Source organism: Dendrobium catenatum, unplaced genomic scaffold (assembly GCF_001605985.2).
Source record: "Dendrobium catenatum unplaced genomic scaffold, ASM160598v2 fragScaff_scaffold_621, whole genome shotgun sequence".
NCBI lineage: Eukaryota > Viridiplantae > Streptophyta > Magnoliopsida > Asparagales > Orchidaceae > Dendrobium > Dendrobium catenatum.
In genome coordinates this window covers 12158793-12180813 of record NW_021319083.1, presented here as the reverse complement: position 1 = coordinate 12180813, position 22021 = coordinate 12158793, and the positions used below count along the sequence as shown (strand labels likewise).

Sequence of the window (22021 nt, the reverse complement as noted above, 5' to 3'; positions counted from 1 at the left end):
CAATTAAATGAAGATCTGTAATTTTTTTTTTCTAACTTGATCTTACTATCCCGCCCGGCCTAAAGTGCGTATAAATTCTCGTTATAGACATATTGTGTATAAGTTATAAACAGTGAGTGTTGAGATCGGATCTACCGTGGAGTGGTCGACGGAAGAAATTCCTTTCAGCTCATCCGGACTCAAATCCCCTAACAGTCCAAAAAAAAAAAAGTGTTTATAAGCAGGCTGGGTCGTTGGGTCATGCTAGAACTATGTGTCTTCATTTAATTGGACTCTAGACGTAGAACTCGTTCGAACTCCGCACGTAATAATTCTCCTTGAACTGAGCTTAGTATCAATAAAAGTGCAGCATACCATGAAAGGAAATTTTCAAAATACAAGAGTTATAGAGATATGGTGTAATTGTTACATCTCATCATTCGTTTTGTATAATTGGAATGCAATTAAATGTGATTTCGATTGCATCCAGCTATTCAAAATGAATAATCTTGCAAAATTTTATTTTATTTTTGATGTTGAGGGCCAAAGTCCAAAAATAGGAGAGATCATAACTACAAAAGTTTAATGATTATCAATCCTAGTACATGTATCCAAAACTCCAAACAAGTAATTGCCTCTTAACTTCAAAAGGCCAATTGTCTTAAAACTTTAATCTTCTTAACTTATATGCCACCAATAGCTTGATTTTGACCACCATCATAATCTCAGAATGATTCAAATTGAAGAAGTGACTGCCATATCTAGTTTTCCAAATAACATAATTTTTCATGAAAATAATGAGAAGAATTAGCCTTTAAGACATAAAATGAGAAAGAATTTATCATATGGCAACCAATTTCTAATCAACCAGAAATGGATAGGGCAGCTAAAAAAGCTCCTCAGAATTTTCAACAAAGAAAATACATTTTTTCCTTAGCAATAATATCTCTTGTCAAAAACTTATCTAAAATTTTCAGACCATCCAAATAAGTCATACAACAACATAAATAGTGTTTCAGAGAGAGAGAGAGAGAGAGAGAGAGAGAGAGAGAGAGAGAGAGAGAGAGAGAGAGAGAGAGAGTCACTCAAACCAAATCAAATGATGCCAATAAATAGAAGACACATTATTAAAAAATGAATTACTTTGTTAGTGTCATTAAACCAAAAGCACCTTGTCAACTATGCGAGAAATGGTAGTATTAGAAATGGTGTTAAATCAATTAGTGTATAAGGGCTCCAATATGTTTGGAGTATTTCAAAATCCCTTAGAAACTAAAGGGCAAAACCTAATATTGATTGGTAAGCCAATAATTGCAAAATAGATGGGCACCAAAATCTCTATTAGAGAACAACCAATGACCTAGATCTATCAAAATAATGAAACATTATTTCCATTACCATTTAAAAAAAACACAACCCTCTACTCATTTTAATGGCCACAAGATGAAGCTCCCTCTATAATGGTGTCATTTGATAAAAGCAAATGACCAATAAAGGTCCATATGACTCCCTAATCTAACTCAAAAGAAAAAGATAGCAATAATAGAGAATTTTCCAAACTATCCTCATTTTGTTAATATTATTTAGGGTCAAAATTGAAGATAATCCCATGCCACCTTTATCTTTAAGAAGATTAGCTAAATATTATGAAAAAAAAAAGATAGAATCTTGCTAAACACACCCCCCTCAAAGAAAAAATGGTTGGTGATTGAAAAAATTTTCCTAAAATTCTTTTTAGGATATAAGCTTAGTGATGCTAATAAGAAGTTAGGTTGATTATAAAGGAGCATATAAGCTAAAATCTAACCACTAAATATACATATTTGTGATTCCATATATCCATAATTAGTAATTTTTCAAAAAGAGGGAGATAATCTTTAACATGAATTCTATTAGCCCTAAGAGGAATGCCTATATGTCTAAATGAGAAATAGCCTAAATTGATTACCAAAGAATTGCAAAATAATCTTGTGTGACGATAGCTCAAGAGAAGCATGTCTTTGATTTGGGGATATTAGCTTGTAGTCCAATATGTGATTTTTAATAAACATATGATTTCATTTAGGTCCACACAATCATAAAATTTTTCTGACCCATCACTAGAAATAATTAGCAACGATCAGGTGGCAAATACCAAAATTCTCATTATGGATGGGTTGAAAGTGACTATAGGTAATTTCATGATCTTGAATGCAAGAAAATATATCAATGATAATGGTGAGTAAAAAATGGGAGAGGGATATCATTGTCTCAACCCATTGGAGGACATAAGGAAACTTTTAATCTCACATTCAAGTATAATAAAATGGCACTTGATTGATACATGCAAAAATCCACTTAATAAATTTTTGATTAAAATTTTTTTTGTGAAGTCTATTAAGGATGAAAAGTCTATTGATAACGCCTCATGAACATTGAGAGATATGAACTTTTATGCGATTTAAAAGCAAGAGGAATGGTATCAATTATGTCCCTATGTTTGATAAACACAAGAGAGGAAGAGTCTATTTCAATGTATTAGTTAAAATTTTTGCAGTAATTTTATAGAATCTATGTCATAAGGACATAGATATTAGTTAGATAGCATGTTATAATATGATTTTTTAGGAATTTAGATAATCAGATTATGCCTGGTCATATAAAAAATTCTCCAACTCTGAAATTTTTTTTTTTTAACAACTTTTAGAATTTGATACCTATTGTGCACCATGAATGAGTAAGAAACTAAGTTACTTAATGAGTTTAAAAGCTAAATAATTAAAAAACATAGGAGCCTTAAATAGTAAGGAGAGGAGTGTGAGAGTTATTTTGATTATACAAAGTAGAGAAATAATTGGTAACTTTATACACAATATTAGTGCTAAAATATACAACCCCATCTTGAGTAGAAAGCTCTGTTATAAAATTAATATTTTTGCTCTCTTTGATATAATTACAAAGAAATTAAATATTGCCATCTCCTTTAGGTAGCCATCCCAACTTTGCAAATTGTTTGAACAATTTACTTTTACAAGTAGTAACATGGATATATAGCTTAGTAATCTTATTTTCTTCAATTGTCGGTGGGATTATTGTCATGAAGGGAGATAATGGTAGCTTTGCCATTTAAGAAAGAATTTTATTGAGTTGAGGTTTATGATTGTCATGCCCCAAGATCTAAATTGAAAGAATTTCTTTCTTTTTTCTCTTATTTTATTTTCATTTAACAACTAATGGTCATTTATAATTAGATCAATTTGATATATAAAGCTGATTAATTAAAAAAATAAATAACGACATAAACAAAATATCATTACATTTCTACAGTCAATATTTATATTCTACAACCACTGTCCAAAATAATATATACAATAGCCAGTACAAACTAAAGAAAAATGTACTTAAAAACCAAAACTCTAATTACTGCTAAGCCTTAAATCACCAGTTCCTTATCTTTATCTGAAATCATATAAAATCACATGAGTATAAAAGCTTAATAACAACAACAACAAAATCAAGCCTTTATCCCATTATGTGGGGTCAACTACATGAAACATTTTTTTTTCCATTGTATCCTATTAAGAGTTAAATTCTGACAAGTAAAATCAATGTAAAATAAAGAAGAAATAGTATGATGTAAATCATATAAGAAAATCCATGTCAGTAAATGATATATGTACTAGTCACTTATGTCATTCATTTTGTTTTTACCATTCAATCATTATTGCAAGTCTATCAATTATGCAATTATAAAGTAGTATTAATATCCATATTCAATAGCAATAAGTAGTAACATAAATTAGTGTTCGTAAGGTCAACATTCATACAGTAGTTATAATAATAAGCATTATCAGTATCAACATTTTTTGTATCTTGGTCTTGCGCCTATCATTATAACTCCTGATCAGTTGTCATTTATGACTCTCAATTAGTGTACTCATTATAAGTCCTCTTTAGTGAATCATGTGATAGTCGCCAGGATTCCTTATAATTTCCAATCAGTCTCCAACTACTTATAACTCCTAATCAATAATCAATATCAGAATCATCCATGAGACAAATAAGATTTTTGAGGTTATCCCTTCAAGTTCAAGTGGTGTCTTCCGCCACGTAGCACTTTGTCCCCTGTAGGTTCAAGAGGTGACTCTCATGACGTAACACTTTATCTTGTATAGTACTTAATTCCCATCTTCTGGTTGGTATATGTCTCTGATATCACTCTCCCAATCACGTACTCATATTCATTCACATCAATCGTTTCAATCCATATATATCATATATACAATTGCACTCTACATTATGTTTTTATAACTATAAGAATATGCTTCCATCAATAGCATGTGTCGACCTTATTGGTGATAGAGTGTCAATGTTGTCGCCATCAGAGGCTGAAAATGACATTGCTAGCTTTCTTCAATCTGATGCCCACAGGTGTGCCCACAGGTGTGCAATTTTTCTTTTGGCACCAATATTTTTAAGGTCCCCTGTGACGACAAATTTATAGTAGGGTCTTGGGGCACAGCCCACACTTCCAGGGGCAGAAACCCCTTTGAGCCCGAAGAGCAATTGCCCTCCCTAAAATTTTATTATTATTATTATTATTATACAATTCTTTAAATAATTTATCTCCCTAGGCCTATTAGCATAGTTGGTTAGAGGGTTTTACTACTTATTTGGATGCCACAAGTTTGAGACCTGCATGCTAATTATCATTTTATTGTGCCCTTATGGACTTTCTTATTTCTTGAATAGTTATAAGGTTTAAGTAGTTCAGATTTTCTTTATTGAAAATTAAAGTTTGTTTTACTCAGAAGTAACATATAAGTAGCTTTTATCACATTTTAATATAAAATATTTATATATGAGGATTTTTTTGATATAAAATTTTTTACTAATTAAAACTGAAAAGCTAGTAGTCACCTATTGATACATAAAATACCTCAATAAGATGAGGAGATTACTTTATGTTTAATTTTTAAGAGATTTACATACATATAACCATTTTAATTAGGACGACTTCTTTGTTGATAGCCCCTCTTTTAAGAATGTTGTCTTCAAGACGCAGCTCTCAGTTCAAATCTGATGTCTAGATCCCACCACTTCTTGGTGCCACTGCACTTCTCTTCGATGAGCTTTAGGTTTTGTTCGTGATAGTTTTCTTACTGTTTTACTTTTCAGATCGTAACTACAGTTTCTACATAGCTGATGTTTTTTCGTAGATTTCAGAAAACTTTCGTACTAAGAAGCTATTTTTTACAGTATCTTTCAAAAAAACTATTTTCTCTATAATAATTTTATAACCATCTTTATAAAAAGTTGCAGCCGACCCAAATGATTACTTATAGAGTTTACAGAGAAATTAGTAGAGCTTTAAATGTCATGATTTTTTTTTTAATAATTAGAATTGTTGTTTCTAATGATTGTTTTCCTTGGATTGAATATTTTTCCCTATTAGTAGCTAAATGTTGATGGAAGGAAAATGCAGAGAGAAAAATTTCTGCCCAGCAGAAATGATTGAATGAAAGAAGAACCATTAAACTAAGAAGATGAATTCGACTGAACTAACAGAAGGAATGATGTAAGAACAAAGTTCAGCAAGAAAAATGGTGATTGAATTGAGGTGAATGGAGAAGAAGGCTTACTCAAAAAATGTGTAACTGAGTCTAGTTGGTTTGAGGGCTTGTACAAGCTTGACTCAATAAATGATTCTTTAGTCGGCCTCAATGAGCTAACAAATCAAGCCTGAACCAACCTAAACTTGACTCCTCAGTTTGCGAGCCATCTCATTTAAAAAATGTGAATGTAAAATACACTTAAAATGTATAGAAATTCAATAGCTTTAGTAAAAGGGTGTTAAAATTATTTAAGAAGTTCTCTTTTTCTTATTTCAAGTGATTTTTCATTTAATCTTTTATATTTTTTTTATCAAGTTATTATAATAGTTACTTGAATAAGAATGAACTTCTCTTTTCTAATAAATGACATGTTGCATGAGCTAATTTGAACTTGTAGAAGTTTGTTTGAACTCTATTAATTAATTAAGCTCAAACTCACACAGAAGGTGGCTCAAATTCAGCTCCACTTGTCTACACTCCTATAGAATAATGGCTGATGTTTTTAAAATAAGCTCCAATGACCTTATCACGTGCAATAAATAGTGTTTGACAACATAAGTACTCAGTAAAAGTGCAGCAAATACAACAAATTTATTAAATAATTGAATATTTGATGCGCTTTTATTGAGTATTTGCAAAAACACGGTAAATACTCAGTAAAAGCGCAACAAATCCGAACGGTTCTCATTGTCCGATATCTGCACCTAATAATTTCTCTTCCAACATGCCTATATATATAGCTATATGGTAAGTTTGTAGGCGAAAATGTTTGCTATGGAGATCAAAATAAGCAGCTTGCAAGGGCAAAGGGCACTGGCTAAGTATCCTTGTCATTTTCTTTGAAGAATTCTAGAGAATGTTTTTTTTTTTCAACTGGTAATTACTTGTATTAAATAAATAATTTGTAAAAAAATATTAAAAAATACATTGTCAAGCGACTCAAGCTTATGCAGGTAGAATGCTATCATAAATCGTTGACAAAGGTGGTTTATATAAAATGAGGTTGTTGAACTATTATTGTGGGCAATAGTTTGAAGGTGTTGCCTTCAAACCAGTGGATTGCATGAATATTTTGTATGCCATAAGTATGTAGAACATAAATAAGATATGTTTGAAAATTTACTTTAGATAAAATTATCTTCGAGACAATATACTCGTTGTCTCGAAGGTCACCATTCTAGCGAAATCATCTTCTCCTTCACATGTCGTCGGTCCAAAGATGGCTTCCTTAGTGATGCCTGCTTCATGCCATTGGTCCCACAAACTAACTCCTCTTCATTGTGCTCAAACATTGCCGGCCCGCTAAATCACTAGCTTCCACAATGAAGTGTTAACACTGAACACCTCAGCTGGTCCAACAAAAGTTGCTAAGGTCCCATGAACACCGTCAAAACTAATTACAAAATTTGTTGGTCCCTAGAACTAGTTCGAACAACATTGGTCCCACAAGCTTGCTCAAATATCACCGACCCAACGAATTCTTCACGCGCACAATCGATCCAATCTTTATCTTCCCTACCTAACATTGTTCACCAAGATCATGGAATTCAAAGGAGAAGAAATTCACAACATTCGCACGATACGGTTCGAACAAAGTTGGAATCTTAGTTCGAGTTGAGGTTCAAATCTTATTCACCTTCATACTCATTTAAACTAGTTTCAAATTATTAAAAATTCATAAGCAATCTACGAATACAAGAGATTATTCTTCATTGAAGATAATTTCATCTAAGACAAAGCATGTTTTCAAAAAAAAAAAAATTATGAACATATTTAACAAATTTAGGCCATTATGAGGCATGAAAAGTAAAATATTTCTTTCTTTATTTCTTATAAAAATATTTCAGTGACTGTTGCAGTGTTTGAATGCCAACGGTCAAATCTTGTAAAGCTTCATCTGATGAGCTTCCATTTGGCCACTGCTACTTTAGTCAAAAATAAGAACAAATAAATAAATAGAAATAGTCGTTGACAATGGAAGGGACAAAATATTTAGATAGAAAGAATGGTCAAAGTCAACAATTATAGAATTATAATTTTTTTAATTATAAATATTAAAAAAGTATGAACTTTAATGACTTTCAAAATTGACTAATTTTAACAATTTTATTATTTGTAATCAAGAATATGAAACTTTGAAATTTTATGAGGATTTTGAACAATCTGTAATTCTGTAGTATTAAAATGCAATTTTATGATTGTGTCGTTTTTGCAGTCTTCACTGATTTTATTAGAATTTGAGTGCATTCCTCAAGCATTAATAGTTGCATCATATCTTAGTGGAATAGAATAATATTTCTCCTAAATTCAAATTTATGTGTGAGCACATTATAATTTATCAATAGGGTTTTGAAAATATTGATGTTTTGTTGGATGAAAAAGAAATGCAAAGTAAAGTAAATGTATTCATTTTTGTAGTAAACTAAATTCGCCTAGTTTTGCACGAGAATCGTTTATACCGTCAGCAACTAGCTTGACCGCTGCCACCACCGATTGCTCGCCGCTGGCCACCACCGATCACCATTGCCACTGACAACCGTCATCACCCACTGCCGCTTGTTGCCCCTGCGGCCACCACCAGACACCATTGTTGCCACCCATTGACCCACCATAGGCAGCCACTAGAGCCTTTGCCGAAATCCAACCATTTTTGAATTTCGACTGCATTTATTTTACTTCAACCCAAACTAAAAAAAGACATTCACTTATAGTTACTTTCTATTTATTCAAACAACTCCAAAGTATTCATTTTATCATGTATTTTTTTACTACATTTCTTTTTTAACGAAACAAACCAAACCGATCTAAGTGGAGAAATAGTCTATACTTTGTACTATACAAAATTTTGCATATAAGATAAAAGAGTAAATTATATGATGTAGCATAATAAATGATTGCCATAAAATGAATATTTGCAAGTCCAAACTCTTTGATTACATTGTATAAGCATAAGCGATTTCCAATAATAAATGGACCAATGCAAAGTTGCAACGCGACCTCACTTGGGTTAGCCGAATTGGATGATTAATTGGCTACGTCAAGTGGCTTGGATGACTTCGACTAGTCAGTCCTTGGCACCAAGTCCCTCAAGCAATTTGTATGAGTAGTTTATGTCATACTAGCTCTGCTTAATTGGCTTCTAGGTTGAGAACTCTATTGAGTTGAGTGTGGGGATTGATGAATTTGCTTAACTGACTTTGGGGTTGAGTAGGGTTTCTTGAATGGCTTTGGTGAGTTCATTGTAGCAAGTTTGATGGATCCAAACCCTTTAGGAGGGTTAGTAGCCTTGAACTTTTCTGCCCAATAAAATCTTTTGTGTACATTTTGCCTAAGAAAATATTATGTGTACATTCTTTCTTTGATTCTCATCTCTTTGGAAACATAGTAAAAGAAATAAATAATAAATTTTTTATTCAAATTGAGTTCTCATTATGGTTATCATTGTACATGGCCCTAAGAGCTTCTCTATACAAGATAGTTTCAAGAGAAGCCTATACATGGTAACCTTTATAAATGGCTCTATGTACACTGCTCTCTTATTCAAAGGATATTGATAAGCTAGGAAAGTATCGAGTGGGGGAAGTGGCTATAATGATGCTAAAGAATATAATGCATGATAGAGGCGCAACTTTACAAACGAGTCTTCCTCCATGCCTATTTGAAGAAGATTGAGGAAAAAGTTGATGATTTAACTAAAATTAAGGAGGAAAAAAGGAAGTTGCTACCAGGGCATTGCTTGTAAGTGGCCTTCACAAAAAAAAAAAAAAAAAAAAAAAAAAAAAAAAAAAAAAAAAAAAAAAAAAAAAAAAAAAACTAGTAAGAAGCATTAATGGTGATTCCTCTTTGTCGAATTCATCTTAGCTTACATAATGATGAAACCTTTTAGTAGAGCTATCATTGCTCTTTATTTGCTACCTTCTTTTAAAGTCAAATAAACTAAGCTGTTGATTCCTCCCACTTAATTTGCTGATTATGTAAAATGTTTGAGGAGAGGAGACGAGACAAGTCTTAAGATCCGAGTAAAGATGTAAGAGTTTACAAAAATTGTGGTTGTGACGTCACGACTTATTGAGGTTGCTCCTTCAATCCCTTGTTGCAAAGATTTTAATTTATTAAAGGCAATAGTATTTTCCCTTCAAGCTGATTTGGAGCTTTAGATATCAAAGATGGTTAAGAAGATTATAATTGATTAACTTTTGGAGAGGCCAAAAGGTTCCATGTAAGTGGTATAATGTAGAGATTGATTTCTCTCTAGCATTCATAACACTAATTCTAGTGAGGTTGCCCTACATGTTAGGCAAGAATTAAAATAAGTAAAGGATGAAGTCATCCTTCTATGAAAATCTCTTACATATACTTAAGTGTGTCAATTCAATATAGATGTTAACTTTCTGCCACAAGATTCATTGAGGATTAACAACTAAAGATGTTATTTTGGGCCATGTAGTTAATCACTATTTGGAGGAGCTATTTTATCACTTCACTTAAAGTTTGAGAAATTATCATTATCTTTAAGTCATCCTTATGCGTCTAGTCATTTTTTTCTTGCATTTGGAGAAGAAAAATTTATAAGGGATTTGTAATTTTTATTGATATGATTTTTTGGGACTATTATGAAGTAATATTTTTTATTATAAAATTTTGTATAGATTGCATCAATCACTTTATTATTATGATACCTCATATAACTTTATGGTAATTTGGCTTATTGGATTACTCGAGTGTGCATCATATATATCAAATCCAGTTGGTAATTGAGAAAAATCTTTTGACTTGACATCCCAAATGACATGATGATTTAACATCATGGTGATGTATAGGCCCTTTATAAATAGCCTCTCAAATTTCTATTTGAATGTTTACACTCTTTCAGCTTTCTTGCTTCTTGAAGATCTTTCGATGATATTGATTGAATTCTTCTTTGAATAGCAATGACTTTTCTCGCTTGCTTGACCAACTTCTTTGAGGCTCACTAGGGGTTAGCGCACCTGAGTAGCCTATCTTCTACTTCAATTATATTTATGAGTTTAGTGAAGAGTTATAAGATGACATTTCTCTAAATTTAAGCAGTTGGGTTTCCTCTAAGGGCGGCCTATAATACCCATTTTATAATCTCTCTGCTTTTCTTTTCGTGCAAAGTTGCATCTTTTATTTTATGAATGAAAATTTTGAAGTTTTTTTTTTTTTGTTTTCTTCTCAGCTTTTTCTCATGTTGTGTATGGTAGATAGAGATGAGTTGAATAAAAAAAATTGTGTTAAGATAATATTCCCGATAGGCTACTTAATTAAACTCTTTAAATGAACTCTTAAAAATATTCAAGTAGATTATAACCAAAAAAATTGTTAAGAGTATACTGGCTGAGAGTCCATTGAGTGAAAATCATAATAACCGCATATTATATTGTTACCAACGCTTTCTTAGCCTATTCTCTTTAATGGACCTTTAAATTAGAGATTTTATCTGCATAGGAGTAACTATCTAGAGAAACAACTTAGAAGATATTCTCTCTCTCTTAATGCAAATCTTATCACAAAAATGGCATCCTACTTTTAGAGCTTGATCATTTGATCTTTAAAACTTTAGCACAATACTTAAATTATACATAAGAGAGAAGATTATATTATCTGAGTAGCAGATTAATTAAGTGCCAAATTTAATTATTGATGAACTGATAAGTTACCAGCTTGTTTGTGTAAAGTAATTATGAAGATCATTATAGTTAAGCTAATCAAAATATATTGATTCCTTAAATGAATATCATTTTGAAAGTTAAGTTATATGCTTATGTACTTATGATTTCAATTTATTTTAAGTTATTTCACAATGAAAAAAAAAATTAAAAGTAAAATCATCTACAATGAATAATTTCATTCTCTTTTAAGATGGTAATCACATATCTTATTAAAAATTTATTGTGAAATAATTTTCAATCTTGTAGTGGTATTCTCCCATAATCTATAAACCTTCAGGCTTTTTAATCACTCTTGATTGTTGTTTTCATTCAAGTAAAGTCCCATCAAATTTAAGAAATGAGATTAAATCTCATTTAATCTAATATTATGACAAGTAGTTTCAATAAATCTCTGTTCACTAAGCTCCATCTCACTCTAGTAGAAAAAAATCACTACCTTGGTTTATAGTTGTTATGATTACCTACATACAGTCTCATCAATAGCTTATTTAGCTCAATTGATCTTCTATCTATATCAAACTAAACTAATTGAGTTACAAACTCTTTTGTATCTTCATTTAATTTAGAGAGATAGTTAAAAAGGTTACTTTGACTAATATATACCTTCATATTATAACTTCATTTTTTTCTCTCTTATTCTTTCTACACATAACTTATCATGTTTTCCAAAAGTCCATATCTTCATTTGATTACTCAATGTCTTCTAATTTTACTTGCATTGATCTCATAAGTTTGCTTTTGCTACTCTAATGTCAACTTATTTGGTGGAAAAAAAAATATTGATTTACTCTTAGAGTCATAATAGAATATTTTCTTATGATGTTCCAAACTCGTAACTTATCATGTTCCAAAAGGGATGTTGATGTGTAATTTTTGTATGTAAATTTTTTTCATATAAATAAAGAATTCCTCTCCCGCTGTTTGATTGAGATGGACTACCAGTCAAATAATTTATTGGCTAGCATTAATAGATTATTTATATAATCATAAAAACATAGATAATATTTTATTTCTTTTAAAAAAACTTGTATATTATAATCCATTTTACAAACAAACAACACACAACAATAATTAATATTGAATTATAAAAAGCAATACCTTAATAATCCTAGACCAAGGTTTCTTGAGTCTCTCTCCCTACTCTATTAGACCTTTTTCTTTTTCCTAAAAATCAAAGAAACACCGCAACATGAGCAACACTAGCTCAGTAAACTTCTATCACTAGCCCATCATAAATACCAACATTAATTTAAACCATTTACAGTTTTGCTAATGAAAAAAAAAAGTTATATACTAGCATTAGTGATTATTAGCATGTACTTGCATTTAGAACAGCACTATACTTGCACAAAATCTGACTACCTTTGTAGAGCTTGGAGGTGTTGGAGAATACGGGCTGTCATAATGTTCTTATACTCAACTTCCTCATTTCATCATAGTTCATTCAAAACCATGGTTCTCTCTTTGGATGATCTTAAGAAGATTGTTTTTCCTATGAATGTTGATTCTCTTACTGACCCTGATGGCTTTACTATGAAATTTTTTCAAAAAGTTTGGCATATTATTTGTGACGATTTGTATGGTGTCGTGTTAGATTTTTTTAATGATTCTCCTTTACCTACATTTTTTGATAGTGCTTCTATTGTGCTTATCCCCAAAAGGCTTCTGCAATTAAGTGGGGTGACTTTTCTCCTATTAGTCTATGTTCCTTTTTTAGTAAACTTATCTCTAAAATCTTTATAGACCGTCTTTCTCCTATGCTTAATAAAAGTATCTCTACAAATCAAATGGGGTTTATTAAAGGTAGAACTATCTCTGATAATATTCTATTGGCTCAAGAATTAATTCAAGATATTGATCTCAAAGTTAGAGGTGGGAATACTATTTTCAAATTAGATATTGCTAAAGCCCATGACAATATCAATTGGATGTTTTTGTATACAACTTTACAACTTTTTGGCTTTAACCCTCTTTTCATTTCTTTGATTAGGAATTGTATCGAGAATTCTTATTTTTTTATTATTGTCAATGGCAAAAGTATAGGTTTTTTCAGGTATTCTCATGGTATTAGACAAGGAGACCCTACTTCTCCTGCTTTGTTCATTATATTGGTTGAGTATCTCTCTAGAGGTCTCACTAACCTTTATGAAAATCATAATAATCTTTGTTATAGAACCTTAGGTGGCTTTCCTATTTCCCATCTTTGTTTTGTTGATGTTGTTATTATCTTCTATAATGGTTCTATTAATAAAGTGAGAATTATTATGAAATTTTTAAACAAATTTGAGAAAATTAGTGGTATTAATCTTAACAAAATTAAATCTTGCATTATAACCCCCTCTAGAATGTTTGTTGATCGTATTAATGCTATTAAAAGGGTCTCTGGTTTTAGTCATGCTTCTCTTCCTCTTAAGTACCTAGGTGTTTCGTTACTTAAAGGTCGTAAAAATCCTTTATTTTTTATGATCTCATTTCTTAGATTCAGAGTTGTTTAAAGGTCGTAAAAATCCTTTCTTTTTGATGATCTCATTTCGTCGGTTCATAATAAACTTAATTCTTGGAATTTTAACTTTCTTAGGTTTGGTGGGAGATTAGTTTTAATTAAGAGTGTTCTTTGTTCTTTATATATATATATATATATATATATATTTCATACTATTAATCCAACTGTGGATGTGCGTAATAGGTTGGAAAAAATCTTTAATAGGTTCTTTTGGAAAGGTAAAAGTACAAATTTTAAAATTATATGTTCTTCTTGGTATAAATGTTGTTGTGTTCTTGAGGAAGGTACTTTAGGGTTTAAAAGTATGAGGGATTTAGCCCATGCTTTTTCTTTCAAGCTTTGGTTCAATTTTCATGATAACAAGAGTCTTTGGTCAAATTTCATGATGTCTAAATATTGTTCTGATATTCATCCTACCATGGGTAATTATAAGCAGGGTAACTCCAAAGTTTGGAAGAGACTGTGTGATATCAAATGGCAGGCGAAGCCTTATATTTTATGGGGTCTTCGTAATGCTAATTTATTTTTTTGGCAAGATAAAAGGATGGATTCCACTTCTGTGGACCATATGTGTAATGTCGTCTCTACTTCGGTTATCAAAGTTAATTCCTTTATCTCTAATAACTGTTGGGATTATAAAAAATTATCTGAGGTTATTTCTGAAACCATTATTCATAAGATTTTACAAATTCCTCTTAATATAGTGTCTGAGGATATTTTATTATATAATATGGCGAACAATAGTGATTTTAGCCTCATGGATGTTTGGCATGTTTTTAGAGTTAAGCACATTTCCAATAATATTTCTTCCATGACATGACATAAAAGTATCCCATCTTCTATTGCTATTTTTGTTTGGCATCTTTTGAATAACTATGTGCCAATGGATGACAATTTAGTTAAAAGAGATTTTAGTATGACTTCTAAGTGTCAATGTTGCTACCATGTCGAAAACTTACTTTTGGGTCCCATTGCCACTAAAATTTGGTTATATTTTGAGGATATCTTTAAAGTTAATTATTTCAATGTTAATATGTCTATTAGGGTGACGGTTAATAAATGGTTTTCTAAGTCTAGAGGTCATATTATTTATTTCATTTCTTCTCTTATTTTATGGTACCTTTGACTTGCTAGGAATAATTTTTTTTTTAATGGTTTACCTAAGAAGGTTGATCAGATTATTCAAATCAATAAAGATAAAGTTACTAGATCGTCTGTCCATCTTTTAACTTTTAAGAGTTTTAAAGGTTTTTCTTTTGTTGCTATAGATTTTGATATTGTTTTACTTGTTAATGACCACAGTGAAGTTCCTATTTTTGTGTATTGGTTAAAACCTCCTATTAATATGTACATGCTAAATTGTGCAGAATTCTTGTCGGTGTGGTGGTATTATTAGAGACTCTAATGTTAACTTTATCATTTCTAGCTTATGCCACTCCTCTTACTAAATGTTTTGTTATATTTGCTTAGCTATCTGCAATCTCTTATGGTTTGAAATTATGTTTATCCCTTGGTATTAGTAACATTTGGATTGAAATGGACACTATTCATATGGTTTTTTGCCTCAAAGATAGGTATGATAAAGTCTGCAGTTCTAACTTATTCTATTTAATTAGGGATATTAAACATATGCTTCTTTCTTTTCATGTGAATATTACACATATTCATAGGGAAGGTAACTATGCTGATTGGTTTGCGAATATGGGTTCCAATTTGCAAATTCCTAACGACTTTACTTATGTTGAATTGCCAACCTCTATTAAAGGCCTCATTCGTTTGGATAAATTGGGTTTGCCTTATGTTATAGGTTAATTGGGCTTGTCTCTAGTCTTTCTTATGCTCTCTGATTAGAGTAGTGGCTTCTATTTATTTGGATGATAAGAATTGAACAATTTTTCCTTTGGTTTATGGGTTTTCCTGTGGGTTGCTTATTTTGTGGAACTTAAATTCCATCACTTCTAAGTTTGGTTTCATTGCCCCTATTTTAGATAACTTGTTTTTTTCTTTTTTCGGTTCTGTGCCTTTTTATGGGATGTATTGTATTGCATGTTCAGGTGGTGCTTTTTGGTCATTCGTAATTGGGACCGGTTGGATGATGTCTCTTCCATGTTTCCAATTTTGTTTATGGGACCATTTTATGATTGGATGTTTGAACAGATTTTTGACAATATTCATGAGGGTATGGAGGTGTGTTGGCTTTTTACTAGGTTTGGATTGTTGGATGTTATTGTAGGTTTTGCCCCTCGAATTATAATCTTTTGAGTGGGTATCTTTTTGACAATATACATCTCTTTATAATTTCATGAGGATTTTTATTATGCTCATCCTTATGATAATTATATCATTTTTTATGATTCTTCCTGTTTAGTTTGGGGTGACTTAAGTTAGTATTCCCATTCCTTACTTTTGTTTTATTCTGTTGCTAATGGCTGCTTGTATATATATTTTATTAGCATAAATGATCTTAATTTTTGTTGGAATACTAATGTGCACCTCGGTTTTAAGGGTTGGAATATTTCTCCTTGCCACTTATCTTCTCGAGTGGACAGTTTTGGCTACTATATTTTATTTTCCCTGAATGTTCATAATTTTTTTAAATAGAAAAAATTGGGTATCATATCTCTTACCTATGCAAGGGATAACATCTATGATAGGTTTGATGTTAGGTTTCCTTTATTCTATTTTATTTCAAGCTTTTTGCAAGAACCTTTTGGAGCAGTGTTGCTTGTTCCTGAAATTTTGTGGGAAGAGATTGAGCTTAAAGAGTATCCTTATTTCTTTTATCATTTTTGGGTGAGGGTTTCTTGCAACCTAGAATATCCTTATGTGATTTTGTATATGGTAGTAGGGAATTTGAGATCATAGGATTTTTTTATTTTTTATTTTTTATTGTAGCTCTTTTGAGCATTAGGGAGCTCGAGGTCCCTTTAAGGACCTTGTACTTTTTTTTAATTTAATCAATGCATACGACCCTTCTTGGGTTTAAAAAAAATGTATGCTTTAATTATTAGATTAACATATTTTGTAATAAATAAGTATATTGCACATTTCTCGATGTTTGCTTAAAACCTCACTTTTATTTATTTCTTCCTTTAAGCTCCCACACATGTATTTAAGAGAGGGGGGTTCGCATTGCGGCGCTTCAAACACTAGTGTCGTTGCGCTGCGCAAAAGTGGGTCTACGTAGTTTCCTTTCTCACTTTTCATGTTTAACTTCGTCAGCGGGGGGGAGGGGGAGCGCTTGCATTGCGATGCTCCAAACACTTGTGTCGTTGCACTGCGAGCGGGCCTTGTTCATTCATCTTAGAGCACTTCGAATTACAACATCTATAAACTTATTTATAGGCATTTACATATGGTGTGATGAATTTCAAAGCAACCTAATTTAAAATTGGATAATTATCTAACAGTAGGTGTATGGAGCTGCTTTAAGGAGATAAAATGAAGCATAGTAGCTAAAATTAATAGCTCATGCATCGATGATCAAACTACTTGTTTCTTCTTTTTTTCGTGTTCCCCCACATATATTTGTTCCTTTCTTTACACTATTTTTATTATTATTTTCATTTTGTATAGAATCCATATTTAATAGTGGAATTATCAATATCTCTTCACACTTAATATAAACAATCTCAACATTACTATACAACAAAAACAACGACATTATCAAGCCTTTATCCCACTACATGGGATCGGCTACATGAATCCTTTTTCTCCATTGTGTCCTATTAAAAGTCAAATTCTCATTTAAATCTAATAAAGAAAGGTCATTCCTAATATTTTCTAACCAAGTCTTTTTAGGTCTACCCCTACCTTTCTTAACATAAGCCAAATCTAATACCTCTACTCTCCTAACCGGGTCATCAGAAGGCTGTCATTTTATGTGACCAAACCATCTAAGGCGACTCTCTCTAATCTTATCTTCTACTGGAGCTTCTCCAACCTTTTCACATATATGCTCATTTCGTATCCTATCTCTAAGGGTAAAGCCACTCATCCACCTGAGCATCCTCATCTCTGCCACACTAAACTTAACACAGCATATATGAGACATCAGAAATAGGATTCGGAGTCCTTACCACGAGATCTACACTTTTCCCAACAGCAGCGTCGGACGAAAAGCGCTCTGTGGCCTCCAAAATCCAGCTTTTCCTCTTTTCCCTTTCTCTTTCTCTCTCCTCAAATCAAATATTTTGTTTTAAAATGATTTTCTCTCTCCTCAAAACGAGCTGATTTTCATATATCATTAGGCTGATCGGCCCGGCCGATCGCCAAATCGTCCCGGGATGATCAGACTAAAATCGATCGTCCTGGACGACTCCCAGAACTATTTTCAGGCCGATATTTTGAACAGTACATATCGTCCTGGACGATCTCACTATCGTCCCGGACGATCCTGGGAGGAAAATTCAAGCTAGAGAGGAACAGTAAGGGAACGAGGTCTCACAATACCGTCCTTGCACCATGCATGGGACTAACTTTCTTTTCCACCCTTCATCATCCTCCAAATCATTGATCGCTTTGCCAGTTTATAATATCCAAACTTCTATTACATGTGGCTTAGCTACTTCAGCTTCTATAGATCACCATTCTTTTGTACCTGGCTATTCAGTGAATGCATCCATTTCTGCCAACAATTCCATCCAAGTTACCAGGGCGCAAAACAGGGATGGAAAAAAAAATCCAAATTTCCATGCTTAAGCGGTTGGAATCATGGCCATAAAATAAAGAAAAGATTGGCAGAAAAAGGTCATGAATTCATCCTGGAAATACATTGTGGATCACTTAGTTTTGATCAGGAGTATGCAATCCAGAAAAGAAGCTACAGGATGTAAAGAAAACCTCATATTGTTTTGAAAAACAAATGCATAATTGTTTCAAAAACAAATTCATCAAAAAAAGCTACAGGTTTTAAATGGGAAAAGCTTCGAGCGAGTCTGTCCGAGGTGAAGGTGGAGTCATGCAGAAAGAGCCGCTCAAGCGGTGTGGAGAAGACAAGCTCCGGTGTGGAGAAGATGAGCGGAGTGGCCGGCGTGGAGAAGACGACCGGCATTGGCGACATCAACTTGCTCAATTAGGACGATTCCTACACAAAAGACAGTCAGGTTAAAGGATGTAACGGAGGTAACGGTAGTGATAATTTAGGTTACATATTAGTGTTTTAGGTGGCTGAACAGTAAATAGAAAAGTTTTAGTGTTAGATAAGTAAATATGAAAGTTTTAAGTGTTATGTATGTAAAAAACCCACAAAAAAATTGGGGACGTTATTTTGGTGGCTCAATCATACATTTCTCAAGTAAAATTATCTTACACTTGCCCTCATTCATTGAACTCACCAAAAAATAAGTGAGAAGTGAGTTCCATTCTATAAGCAAGAAATACACCTTACATTTTGCCATTTTTTGCTTGTAATATTAGTAAAAGAAGATTTAAATAAATATGATTATAGGTTAGAGTATTACTATTTTTCCTATATTTATAATAAAGTAGTAATGAAAAACTAAAGTGAGAGTAGATAAAAATAATACTCCTTATAGCTCAAACCAACTTATAAAATGACTTTACAATGTTTGAGATTTAGCAAAACATATATAGCAAAACAGATAAATATTACTATAATTCTATAAATTTGACTTTGAAGTTCAAAACAAAGAATCAAATACTTCTAAAAACTTGAGTGTAATTTGTTTATAAATTAACTAAAGGAATGATGCCTATGAGATATTTTTTCACATGTTAATTAAAGTTGTACTCTGCATGAATTGCAATTAAAATTTTTCTCATATATGTTATATATAAACTAAATTTGTGATGTATATATTAAAATAATAATAATAATCTAAAAATAATGCCCCAAAGGTACCACCTATGCAAAAGTACATGCAGACACACTTCACTTTCACTTGTGACTCATGGATTTTGATTCAAGGATTTTAACCCTCATTTAAGAATTGTATTTAATATATTTCCCCTAAATAATTAAATCCAAATTAAACACCCATGAGTGTAATTTCTAAACTTCTCATAAATTTCAGCTGACATGATGATCATACACATAGCATATAACATTCAAAAGTATTAAACACTAAGGTGTTTCAATTTCTACTATAAGTGCTCCCTAAAAAGTTCTATAAAGACATCACATGAACTAATTTTACAAAACATTTCTCATCTCTCAAGAATCCTCTTAGGAATGCAAGTTCACTCGGGTAACACTTGACCATTAATATAACTTCTCTTATAAGAATCCTAAATATCAATATTAAAAGAAATCCTATACATAAATATATATTGTAAATCCATTGACAGCAGATGTTACACACACCGGATGAACTAGATATACATGATAGGATATAATTAATTTAGGCAAATATTATTATTTTTTATGCATGTAAAAATATTCGTAGTGGTAGAGTCAAAGAGTTTATTACCATAATATTATATAAAGATCCATCACAAGTAGATAAAAGAGTAGTTGCAATAGACACCATATCTTTTATCTTGAAACCCCATAAAAAGGAAAAAAAGACATGGGTCCTAGCCTATTTGAAATGATTCCAATAGTGTTTATCATCGATTACAAATGATGCTATTTTTAAGAGGAGAATGTCCTGATATACTGTAGTAAACATTCAATGTATATAATGTATTATTCAAAGGAAGTTAGAAGAGCCCTATGGAATTGTATATGTGTTTAAGAGTTCATTTGTATGTTTGTTTCATCATACTCCATTGAGAAGGGTAGATCATAAATCAAGAAGTTCAACATAAAATTCTAGAGTTGATATTAAGAATAAGAGTTGGTGGTAGAGTGCCAAAAAGGGATTTTTCCTTGATGTTTTACCATTTTGGCTTATTAAGGTTGATGGGTACCTCATAATCAAATGGAAAGAATTGATATGTCATTAAAAATTCGTCTTGGTTGAGCATGAATATCAATGCAAATATGAGATTAAATTTCAAAAATTAAAAAATGGAACCATCTAAACTCCAATTTCTGCAAGCTTACATTCAAATTGAACACCTTAATGATATAAACCCAAACACCCAAAAATATATCCAATCCAGACCCAAATGGGCCCAAATCAATGGTCTGAAGCATACTTTAGAAGGTTTAATACATTAATTGGATGACTAAATGATCATCCAATATGGCATGCTTATAGTCAAATCGAGCAGCTTGATGAGGAGAATCCAACAAGCCTATGATTGATTAATTTTAACATCATTAAGGCACATAAATACTTGATAAATGATCTATGATCAAGGGAATTATTATCAGCAATCCAATGGAACACTCCCAACGTTCTCTTGATCTTCTCCATATTTACAAGCCATGCCACTCTCAAAACATTGTAAATAGACCCTCATTATTCACATGAGAGAATGAAGAAGGAAGAAGGAAGAAAGATAAAAATTGGATAGCCCTCTTGCCACCGACCGTCGTTAGATTTATGCTTGTTAGTTTTCCACCACCAAATTTCTTGCCAACCACTGACTGTTGCCAAACTTTTGCCTTTTCGTTGATTGTTGTCAGATCTCTTCTCAACCACCGATCATCGTAAGACTTCTCCTTGTTCATTAGCTACTACCGAATTTCTTCCTAACTATTGACCTTCATCAAACTTATGTTATTTTGTTGGAGATTGTCGGATCTCCAACCGTCGTTAGACCTCTACTAAATATTCTCCTAATTGATGCTACTTAATTTCTAACATCTTTCATGTGATATCTTGTATTTTGACCCAAATAAATAATTTTTTTAAGGAGTCATTATAAGTCCAAATCATAATTAAATCATCTTCATCATAGCATTGATATTATAGTATTTTAATTACATAATTTTTTTCATAATTTTTTGGCACTGATGACAATTCTTAAGAAATTGACGTCTATCAGTACAAGTGGGATTTTAAAATCGTTAGTTATATATTTTACAAATTGATTTCATCAATATTTTGTAAATAAAATAATTTATTTTAAAAATATTTTCTTAATAATGTTTTAAGACCTAAAATGATTTCTATGAATTTTTAATTTATTATATTATTATTATATTAAAAATATCTTAAGCCATTAGCTTAATATTAAATGATTAAATCCTTTGATTTTTTCTTCAGGTAATAGAGGTTAGGTTAGAGAAAAATGAAAGAAAAAGTGTGGAGAGAGAAAATTAATACTTAGATTTGGAGTTCGCGGAGCGATTTTTATTTATCAGTCAAGATACTCATCTTGATGTAAGGAACTTTTAT

General features: G+C 31.6%; 1 protein-coding gene across 1 annotated transcript in view; it reads left to right on the top strand.

Moving 5' to 3' along the window:
- The first annotated feature begins 4327 nt into the window (after positions 1 to 4327).
- Positions 4328 to 22021, top strand: part of LOC110114003 (putative pentatricopeptide repeat-containing protein At1g26500) — a 34847-nt gene continuing 17153 nt past the window's right edge. Inside the window, exon 1 of the mRNA XM_028694990.1 lies at positions 4328 to 4389. Within this exon, the coding sequence (XP_028550823.1) occupies positions 4328 to 4389 (62 nt within the window). The remainder of the gene's footprint in view (positions 4390 to 22021) is intronic.